The sequence below is a fragment of the Limulus polyphemus genome, unplaced genomic scaffold (genome assembly GCF_000517525.1).
Source record: "Limulus polyphemus unplaced genomic scaffold, Limulus_polyphemus-2.1.2 Scaffold900, whole genome shotgun sequence".
NCBI classification, from domain to species: Eukaryota; Metazoa; Arthropoda; class Merostomata; order Xiphosura; family Limulidae; genus Limulus; species Limulus polyphemus.
In genome coordinates this window covers 119,590-131,356 of record NW_013666510.1, presented here as the reverse complement: position 1 = coordinate 131,356, position 11,767 = coordinate 119,590, and the positions used below count along the sequence as shown (strand labels likewise).

Genomic DNA, 11,767 nt, shown 5'->3' with positions numbered 1-11,767 from the left:
TGTTTTGTGTAATATCAGTTTTTAGAAAATACTGATTATTAGCTCAATTACGCTTAACAAAAGATTAACTTTTTTAAAATTACTAGTTCCAAATAATTAAATTCTGTTTTTACTGATTCAGACAATTTTTAGGCATTAGCTTCAAAATTATAAAATAACAAGAGTCCAAAATAATATATAAAATATTTCTAAAAAGTTTCTAAATTAAGTGAACTACTGACCCATTATATTTTGTATAAAAATAGTCATGTTGTGGAAATGTTTGAGATTGGTGATATTTTGGACTCAAAGCCGAGGCCTTTTGTGGTCTGAAAAAGTTGCAAGCATGCAAGAATTTGGAAACTTCATCAGTTTCAAAACATGGTTGATATTTGCTGTCTATAAATAGTGTTCATGTATCTACTTTCCTTCTCAAGTTTACCTTTAAACAAAATCTAAAATATTTGTAAAAAAACATTCATTCCAAGATGATGTGTTGCATGTATACTATTTGAATGTGAATGTTACTTCTATAGATGTAATGACGCTACAGTATAAACTTATATTTAAATAATTCTGATTGAGAATATGGATCTTTGGTTGTTAAACATGAAATAGTTACTAAGAAACTGATTTATTAAGTTTTGCTTTATTTGTGGTTGTAAAAGCTATAAATAATTATTTGAGAATTGTTAATTGATGGTAAAATATTTCTATTAATTTATTCATTGATGGTATTCATGCACATGCTTTAATCTTCAGAAAGTAATTACATCTTTAATAAACTACATTTACACCTGCGTTGGTTTGTTTTGTTTGAGGTATTCTGGGTAGTGATTTTATATAATTTTTACCAGATATATCATTAAGTTTAAGTTTTTTATTCTTTATTATAAAGAAAGTTTTTACACTTTTACAAGTGAAAAAGTTTTACTACTTTGGGAGGAAAATACATGGAAGTACTGGAATTACAAGTTTCATGTAGTAGGAGCACTTTTTTAAAGTTTAATTTACCATAAGAAGTAGTAGCTGTAGAACTGACTTCGTTTACTAAAAAATAAATTTACAACTTGAGACAAAGAGTGTGTACATTTATATGTTTAATGCTTTCTATATAAAAAATGTTTTATTACTAATTATCTTTCTTAAATCCAGTTACTAAAGATATTGTTTTTTTTAAATTTGTTATTCTTATATATGTAATAAATACACAAGTTGAATAATTATGTTACAAAGTTTGAAAGTTTAGTTCTTGATGGTTTTATGTAATTTAAAGAGAATTATAAATAAGTTAGTTAAAGATACTAAGTATAAAAGTCTCTTTCTAACCATTCTTACTGGACTGGAATGATATGATTTTAGATATGAATACATTAAAATCACATAGCTATGTAGCAGAAATTTAATCTATATGTATGTAGTGTAAAATAAGTTTCACTCCAATAAACAGTAAGGAATTCTTTGTGGTCTTAAGTTTTTAATTCATAATTATTATTTTTTTGTTAATGTAAAATTAAAGTCTCACTGTGATAACTTCAAAATTAGTTTAAATTTGCCTACTTATTTAATTTCCTTATTTCTAATTCCATGTTGAGTGATACTAATGTGCAGTGCAAACAGCACTATTAAGAGTAGGTTGCATATAGTTTTGGAGGTTTGCCACCCACTGTGTGAGTACGTGTACTAGTTGCCTTCTGAGAGTTATATTTAGACCCAAATCTCATTTGTGTCTCTTTTCTTGAGGACTGTTTAACAGTAAATGTAGGTTGCTTCTCAAGTCTGAGGTACGCTTGGAATAGTTCTTGTCCAGATTTCATAAACTCAAAAATCAATTTTTTTATTTTTTTTGTGAGTGGTAATTATTAATAATAATCTATTTGTATAAGAATTAGTATTATTCTGCTCTTATCATAGAATTAGATCTACAAAAGTTTGCAAGGCAGCTGTAGTCTTAGGCTTAAGAATGCTGGGAAGAGTTTCAAAATTATTTCTGTTGGCTCTAGAAAATAAAACACGTAGTTGGTTATTTGATTGTGTTTTGTGAACTGATGTAAGGGCTCAGTTAATATTGTGAAGGAAATAATATTAATAACTTTTTTAAAAATGTAGTAAATGCATTCAGTAAAGCATGCTAACAGTTTAAAACATTACTTAAGGAAATAATATTAAGAATTTCTCCATTTTTTTACTAATGTAGTGAAATGCTTTTGATAAAGCATGCTAACAGTTTAAAACATTACTTAAGGAAATAATATTAAGAATTTCTCCATTTTTTTACTAATGCAGTGAAATGCTTTTGATAAAGCATGCTAACAGTTTAAAACATTACTTAAGGAAATAATATTAAGAATTTCTCCATTTTTTTTAATAATGCGGTGAAATGCATTTAATAAAGCATGCTAACAGTTAAAAACATTACTTAAGGAAATAATATTAAGAACTTCTATAAGCATATTTTTTAATAGTGTAGTTATATGCATTCAATAAAGCATGCTGACATTATGAATCCTAATTGCAGCTGATTCTTGTTTATTTTTCAAAAAACAGCTCTTAAGGTTATCTTTCCTTTGTTGTTTAAACATGCTTTCCATTCTCTGCATAGTTGCCAAAATTATATCAAGTTTTCAGAAAATAAAAATATGATCTGGTAGAAATAAAAGTTATATTGTGTACATTCATGACTTAAATTTATGGGAACCTGAAGCATTGTTCATGGTGACATTATTTGTTACAATTGTGACCTTTAACCTTACTAAAATAAAATTGTGGGGCATCACTCAAACTTGATTAAGTTTCTTTAAATACATAGCTTATAAAATATGCACATATCCTTCAAGTATATGCATTCAATTTCAGAAGAAAGAAAAGAGGAAAATCTGTCTTCTCAAAGAGACTGTATTTAAAATATATTGATCAGTCTTTTTTTACCATATAAATATGATTATGTTTGATAACAGTGATTATAGCTAGTTAATTCAGTTTATCCCAAAATCTCACATAGATTTCTGTCACTGGATATGTGGGATCAGGATTATAAGTTAAATTGCTATCTGTGGCTACATTGTCATGTATCGGACTTTCATTAGATTGTTTTATGATCAATGATCTTTCTAGCTTGAAGGTTTATCCCACAGCAATAAGAAAAGTTAAAACACTGAACACAATAACTTGCACAATAATTCCTAAATGCAACACACATTAAGAATTGTAGAGCTTGTCTCTTTCCCAAATGTGAAAAATGAGCAGGTTGTTTCCACACAACCATCTTAGACTAGATCAAATATAGACTTAGATTTTAGAACATGAGCACATGGAGCTAGACTATGTTTTGTAACATGCTAACAGTATAAAACATTAAATAGTAAATTCTGTAACTAGCTTTATTAAAAAGTTCCTTTATAATAATTCTGCTATCAAACAATTATTTTTTGGGTTTGTGTGCGTTTATGGGACATCACTCAAACTTGATCAAGTTCCGCCAAAACGTGCATGTGGTTATGCAAGCTCTACCTGTGCATATAAAAAATGACCATGTAATGCAGTAAAGAACCTTCAGCTATTTAAGTTTGCAGTATTAGCTAAATAAAAACTACATAATCAGTATTTTCATTGCATTGTATGTTTTGAAATTATCACAAACAAATAATGTATATAAAATGTATAACTTTAAATGCCATAGCAATGCACATACAACTAAACTGTGCTGTAATATTTTGAATATAACATATACTTCATTGCATTTTTTGTTTTATGTGATATATCTTTGATTTCTTAAATATATGATTGTACTTGTATGTGAAAGTTCTCACTAATTCCGTGAAAAATGTTTAAAATAGTTTTTCTCGTTGGATATTATTTGATGTATTAAGAAAATGAAGTGCAAGTAAATAACATTTTTTTTAAAAATGTTAACTTTTTCATTGACTAACTTTAACATATTTTATATTAAGGATTCTGTGTAAATGTTACAACTTTAATTTTTTGTAGGCCAGAAACAGCCAGTAGGGCTGCTACCTCAAAGATCCTTTCGAAATCTCCTTTCTGTTGTTCATCTCATAATCTTCATATAACAGAAGCAGCTTTAAGCCCAAAGATAACTGAAAAACTTGCAAACACAGTTTCTCTTGAGAACAGCTCTAGCATAGCCCTTCATGAAATGGCTGTAAGTGGTGCTAATGATACTAACAAAAACCATCAATCACCAAACACAGAAAAAAGTGAAGAACATTTGTCTGTAATGATTGAACCTCCTGAAACAGAAAAAGATACCGAGACAACAGAAACTGCAGCAAAAACTGATGGAGAAGAACGGTGTGTAAACAGACATGTAGATGTACAAGATGTGTCTAGTAATGCACCAGCTTCATCTCGGGAAGCGCCTCACAGACGATTTTACCGTAGCTTATCCGCTAGACTTCCAAAGAGTGTTTCAAAAAGGAATGAAGAACCAGAATCTAGTGATGAAGCTTGTTGTACAAGATTGGCTTATGTTTTCCAAAGAAAAGCTTTAGATCTGGCATCTCGTCGTTCTGAAAAAAAGAATCCTCCTATTAAACCCCCTAAGCCTACACCTGAAGCTATTGCAAAAGCATCCGCTTCAAGGGAAGCACATGAAAATGAAGTACGATTTCGAGAAAAACGAACTCGAGGACCTCGACCAAGAAGTTTCGGCGATGATATTCCTGTCTGCAAAGGGGTTATTCGATTCATTGATGACAGTGGAAGTGAAGTATCAAGTGATTATCCTAATGTTGACCTATATCAGTTTATCACAGTCAGGAAGCATGATAGTAGTGAAGCAGACTATTCAGACAATGGTCTGTATGAAATTCCTGATGTGCCAAACTCTCAGAAAGAAGTTCCTGCTTCAGGAAAAACAATTTTACAGCAAGAGAGAGAAAATGAAGCCCAGATGTCAGAATCTTCAGCACTTCAACATTCAAGTATTTTCCCCAAACTTTCTTTTGGAACAAATTTTAAAGACAAATTTTTTAAACCAATGCTTGGAAAAACATCTTCACGTTCACCCTCAAAATCATCTCAGGGAAATAGTGATGCTTTAAAAATACTTTGTGAAACTAAACATGATCAAGGGGAAAACACAAGTAGATTAAAGGAAGAAACTGTGAACACAGAGCCATTTTTGGAAGAAGATATGAACTTTTCAGGATCAGTTAGTGAAACAAAAAAAAGAATAAAAACTTCTAATACAAGTTCAAAAGTATTTCCAGAACCAGTTGAAAATACAACAAAAACTTCTCCTGAAATCAAGACTCTAAAACAACTTGCTCAAGAAAAATCTGAGGTAACAGAAACACAATTTTCATCAGCAGCTACAAAAGAGAATCTTCCTGAAGCTGCTGCTAATGATTTTGGGATTCCTGTTAGACCTGTTCCTCCAGCAAGAAGTAAATCTCAAAGAGAAAAACATGTAGCTAAATCTCCTGTTCACAAAAAGTCTTTTATAGAACAAAATGGTAGTGAAGTTTTTTCTGAAGAGAAGGCCATTGCTAGCACTGATATAACTTACACACAAAATGTTCAGGAACAGTCAAATAAGCCCCAGGAAGAAGTAACAACTGAAAAATATTCTTTATCTGAAGAAGAAAAAAGACTAGCAAAAACTGTACAAGATGTTAACTTTGTTGATAGGTTAAGAGAAGATGAAGAAGAAGGATGTGCTGAAAACGTCAAAGAAATGGCAGTCTGTGATAAGCTAACAGAAGAAAGAAAATCAGCTGAAAGTTGCAGAGAGTTTTCAGATGTTGATCTTACAGAAGAAGGAATATCTACTGACAATATGAAAGAATCCATCTGCTTTGATAAGATAGCACAACCTATTTGTCTTGATAAGCAAATGGAAGAAAAAAGGTCAAGTGAAGAGAGCAAATCAGCTCAACAGGGTGAATTAGTGCAAGAAACATATTATGCTGTTCCAAAACCAGCTGTTCCTCCACGTCCAAAAAGACTTGGAGTTTCTTCACAAAGATCACTTCAAGCTTTCAGTAATGAAATCAAAACCAAAACTCATCCACCAAGATCAGTGAGCCCAAATAAGAAAGCCAGTAGCATAAACAAGCAAGGGAGATCTGTTTCCTTAGCACATAAAACTCCAAGACCAAATAGCCCTTTAAGTAAGACACAAAGACCAGTTAGCCCTTCCAGTAATACAAAACGATCAACAACACCTATAAACAAAGTAAGACCAACTAGCCCATCACAAAAACTTGGAAAACCAGTTAGCATTACACCTAAAGCCAAAAATCCATCTAGTCCAGTGAGTAAGCAACAGAATGAAAGGCCAAACACTCCAACAGCAAAAGGTCCTAAACCTACACGACCTCCTCGACCTTTTAGTCCACAAGCTGTCCCTGATACATTTACCACTCCACAGACTGATGCCACAACTCCTTCTGATAAGTTGGAGGCAACAGATCATCTACCTGAAGCCACAAATTTTACTGAAGATGTAAAGGTTGATAACAATGGGTTAATACAGAAATCTGGGGAAACTTCTTTGGTAGTTGGTGCTCTAAGCTTATCTCCCAGGGCAGTTCATAAGCAAACCTTTCTAAGGAAAGATAAGTCTGTTACCTTTGCTGATGAAAAGTCTTCAGGTGAAGCTCTGGTGAATCAAGTGAACTTTGAAGATGGTGTAAAGTGGAGGACATATAGAACATCAAGTGGAAGAATAAAAAGAGACCTCATACAGTCATGTTGCCTGTTTTAAAAAGTCCTTTTTTGGAGAGTTTTCAAAAGGTTCCATCCCCGGTTATAAAGGTTTCCACACTTCCTCGTTCTTTATCAGAAAAGAAAACACCACCCCAGCGTCCCCCTCCACCAAAAATTAAGCAAAAGAATGAGATAAATAATAAGCATGAGGTAAGTAATACATCACAACAGAGTCCTGAGATCAGAACAGAAGTTAAACCTTTTGCAGTTGAAAGCAAGCCTCCTCAGGAAGATGTAACCCTAGAAAACATTCAAAACAGTACTTACTTTCCTGATGAGTCACCCTTAAATACTGGAGGAAAGAAAGTAATATGTTTGATAAAAGATCCAAACGATGAAGCCAAAAATTTCTCACAGATAAAACCAGAACACCGTAGTTCACCTGAACAAGATAAGATAAAGAGAGATACATGGGAAAAAGAGAACAAGGAAGTAGAGAACATATTATCAAATGCTGTAGGTATGGAGATGCATTTTAAAATTCCATCATTAGATAAGAGTGAGGCTGAAAATACTTTAACCACAAATAAGAATATTTCAGAAGCTTTACTTAATCAAGAAAGTCCAGAGCCTCCTAGACCTCCAAGACCACCTCCACCAGATTATAATTCTCTGAGAAGAAAATTAAATTACTATGAAGAAATTCAGAACTCTCCTAAAGATAGTTGCATTTCACCCAATACTTCAAATTCACAAGTCATCGTGACAAAAACACAACCAAGACCCCCTCCAAGAGTGAAACGTAAACGGTCAAGAACAGTTGAAATTGTGACTCCAGTTTGGAAGATGAATGAAAGAAAAACTCGTCGCAGCCAATCATTAGATGAGTGTGATATCAGGAAAAAAAAAGCTGATCGAGAAATAATATCTTCCTCAACTGTTCCAAGAGTTAAAGCAGTCTATACTCAGGTTCAGAAAGAATCAGTTATTAAGAATAAATCAAATTCTTCAGTTGCAAATGATAAAACGTTTGAGGGTTATCAAAAAATGAAGTTTCGTCCACTACCCCCACCCCCTCCTCCTCCACGTTCTAGGTCAAAAGGGCTTTCTCCTCAGGGTGAAGATACATGTAGTCAAAACATTAGCATGACTCATACTTGCTATAATGACTCATCAGGTTTTAAAGAATCAAATAACCAGAAAGACAGTTGGGTTGAAAGCACCGACTTGAAAAGTCTAGGTGAATGTGGAGTTAAGCAAATAGTGCAAGAGTCTATGGAAAGTGAACAAGTTTTACATGATAAGGAGTCTACAAAAATATGTCATTTAGGGTGGAAGAAAGAGCACAGTAAAATGGAGTCTCAACTAACAGGACAAGTACAAAATAATATTTGTAAAGTTCTTTTAGAAGATCAAAGAAGTATGCAATTACCTGAAGTAGATGAAAATGCCAATTTACCTGATATGTCAAATGAACCAAACATTCACAGCAAAAATGGTAATGTTCACCAACAGCACTCTACAGAAATGGATGATGAAATCAAGACAACTTTGGCAATAGAGGATAATATGGTTAAAGTAGCCAACAGTATATTTTACAACCAGGAATCTGCTGTCCCTATAGAACCAGTTCAGAGGAAAAACTCTAAGACACCTAGTCCTGAGGTAGAGAGGAATAAATATCAAACTTTACAGGACAAGAGAAAAACAAAATGGTATGATGCAAGTAACCTTCCTGCCAATGTAGAGGAGATTGACAGTGGTTTATTAGATAAACTTGAAGGAAGTTGTGATCCTGCCAGTTTCATAGATAAACAGCATTTCAGTGTAGCTCATAATGAAATAAAACAAAAAGAATTAGAACAAAAAAGTCTGGGTCAAAAAGATGAACAGAACAAGAATTTGCAGTTTTGGTCTATTGTGCCAGAAAATGAATTACCAAGTACTGGAGCAAAAGCCAAATGTTCTAGGGAACAGCAGCTGGTTATGCAGTCACCTGACCTTATAGAAAAGTCGGTACAAACAGTACCAGTAGAAGGTCTTTTTTCCTTAAAGAAAACAACTTTTGAACAGAGTGAATCAGAAGACACAGATGAGCTTACTCGAGATCTTCAAAGAGAATTGAAACTTATTCTAGAAAGGCACAAAAAGAAAGGATGGGGAGAAGGAGGAGAATCGAAAAATAGGTGTGATGAGAGAGGACAAGAAAGAACACGACTAGTTTTCCAGCATGGCAAACCTAAAATCAGAGCTTCACAGCAATTTCCTGTTTCTGGTGTAGAAGTTTCAAAAGAAAAAGAAAAATTTTTGCAGAGTAGCAGGTCTTCCACCTCAGAAATTAGCTGGCAAGAAGAATCTTCTGAAGATACTGATGAAGAGATCTTATCACTGACTCCTGATATTGAAGAAACTGCTGCACAGAAGAAGAAAAGACGTGTTTTTTACATTGCACAGGAGATCATGACATCAGAAAAATTGTTTGTTGACGTACTGAGACTACTAAATGAGGTAATTGACTTCTTTGTTTCATTCATAGTTTTGAAATATAAAAGAATCTGAAACATTTGGAGTAGAGCTGTAAGTTTTATATTATGATTTAAAGAAAATGTTTAAATGAACACAAGTTTTTGACTTTTAAAAGTCACAATCGTTTAATAAGAATGTAATTGAAAAAATTTAATATGTGTTTTATATGCTGCATTTTAAATTCAAAGCAGTAGATGCTACTTCATAAAATTCACACATCATATGATTGGGACATTCAGTTACGTTTTAAGTGATTCAGTTTTTATACGTGCAAGTATACATTTACCCATGTTCAAGTCTATTTATGTGTATGTGTAAATATGCTGTGTCACCATGCATTGGTATATTTTATAGCTAATAAACTTGTGCTAGAAGCAAGAAGAATCCTTAAGTTCATGTACTATGTCAATTCATGGAAAGGTAGTAGTGTCATAAATATTCTTGAAGTTCTTCAAAGCCAAGAATTTGTAAATAATATTTAGGTTTATAATCATGGGTGATAAATATTCACATTGACAATGTATGTAGAAATGATCTTTGCAAACTAAATTAAACATTGATTTTTTTTTACATATGCACCCTGTTCTTTTGAAGTACAAGTAAAACATTTTTAATATGTAATCAACTCGAATATGTATCTGTGGACTTGCTATTAATGATAAGAGTGAACAATTGGTTCAGTGATCATAATATTTAAATGTGTCATGAAAATACAGATATATCTTAGATAAACCAAAGTTACTTTAGTCTAATAAGTAAAAGGCATTTAAATATGTCTAAACAGAATTACTGGATACATCTGAACACTGAAATATGTATAAGTTATGAATTAAGTTACTAGGTAATTTTATTACAGATTTTATACTATGCAAGCATATAATTATAACTCCTTATTATCAGAGAAGAGTAGTAATGAACATTTTTCTTATTTTTAAGATTTAGTAATATGTGTGTTTCTTATGATTTAGGACTTCAGGAAAGCTGTTGGAGAAGCAGAGAGAGAACAAGGTACATCTATTATTCCAGAGGAAATTCTCAATCAGCTACTAAAGTACTTCCCTCAGCTTCAAAATCTCAATGAGAATCTACTAAGAGAACTTCAAGAAAGAATAGAACATTGGTAAGTAAGTAAGTAAGGGAAGTAAGTATTACATCCAGTATTGAGAACGATTACATAAAGCCTAAATCTTTAGTTCAGTATAATGATTTTGGTCTGTTAAGTTTATATTGTGTTTAACCCTTTTACGACAGGCTTGGTATAAAATACACAAGTTTGTATACACATATGCACACATTAAGTATTTATACTATAACTTTTAATGCTGTATTTGTATCTTCACAAAATTTGGTTGACTTTTAGTAATAATTCCAAGTCTTTTGTACACAAAAAATCAGATTTTTTAATGAAGTATTTTTACTAAAGATTTGTTTGTGAAAATATCGAGTCTTTATTGTTACTTGTCTGAGTGTGAAGTGATTTTCATGTCATGATTAAAAATCTCAAATATTGTTTGTGTAATCTCTAAAACCTCCTAAATACATTTCAAATGTTTGTTTTTAGTAAAACTTTATATTTTGTTTGTTATTTTCTTTACCCTAACTATACGGGGTCTGTCAGTTTGACCGATAGTCTAAATCTCATAACAATATGCATTTATATATATTTATTATTTTTATTATATTGACCTTCCAGACATGCCTGGCTAACAATACAAAAGTTACAATGATGCAGTGCACATGCACTCATGTTACCATATCCAATGGTATAAAACTGACCTTTAGTCTTTACAAGGTGACCTGTCTTGACTGTGTTTTAGTAGACTAGTACTTTTTAAAATACAGTCACATTTCAGTTATTATACATTACATATGTATATAGATTATTACAGTCTACAAACAAGTTCATAAACTTATCTTTCTTAAAACATAGAACAGTAAATGAATAAGTAAAGCAAACAATTATCTCTTCTTGTTACGATCTTTGTACTCGGTTGCTGCTTCTCTTTTGCTCATGGAAGATGTGAAACGAAATAATATTTTTTTTAGGTTTTATATATAGAGTTGACTAACAAAAAATCATAAATTACTTTATTAATACCATAGAATTCTACTATAATTTATCAAGTTTAGTAACTAAGCTGTATTTCAGTCTAAAAATTATGAAATGGCATCCTAACACATGAAAATGGCTGAGAAAGCCACTAGGAGGACATTCTGAGCTTTTGATTAGTTATTCACATGTCATATACACCGTTTCCAAAAATGGAAAAAGGTGAGTGGGGCCACTGTGTTTGATTCAGTACATGAACGATATCTCAGCAAGTAGAAAATATAGGAGGTTCTTATTTTATATTCTAGCTTCTCAATATTGGTAATTTGAGTTCCTAATTCGTACAAAACTATAGACTTTGCATTTTGACATCACAAACATCTAATTTGAAACAGTGCTGCATTCAACATACCATATGATATATAAAAATTGATATTTAGGATTTATTTTTTAATATTTACTTTTAAATTAAGAATTTGAATAATGTACAGCACTAAAATTTTAATTATAATCTACAGTTTGATACCAAACTTATTGACA

At 31.9% G+C, this 11,767-nt stretch overlaps 2 protein-coding genes across 2 annotated transcripts in view; both read left to right on the top strand.

The window, feature by feature from the left end:
* The window catches only part of LOC106461113 (muscle M-line assembly protein unc-89-like), a 9,568-nt gene extending 2,930 nt beyond the window's left edge, over positions 1–6,638 (top strand). The window contains exons 2-3 of the mRNA XM_013920904.1: positions 3,967–6,499; positions 6,630–6,638. Coding sequence (XP_013776358.1) covers positions 3,967–6,499; positions 6,630–6,638 — 2,542 coding nt within the window. The remainder of the gene's footprint in view (positions 1–3,966; positions 6,500–6,629) is intronic.
* LOC106461121 overlaps positions 6,233–11,767 on the top strand; it is a 33,168-nt gene continuing 27,633 nt past the window's right edge. Inside the window, exons 1-2 of the mRNA XM_013920912.2 lie at positions 6,233–9,159; positions 10,146–10,297. Coding sequence (XP_013776366.1) covers positions 6,694–9,159; positions 10,146–10,297 — 2,618 coding nt within the window. The 5' untranslated portion in view covers positions 6,233–6,693. The remainder of the gene's footprint in view (positions 9,160–10,145; positions 10,298–11,767) is intronic.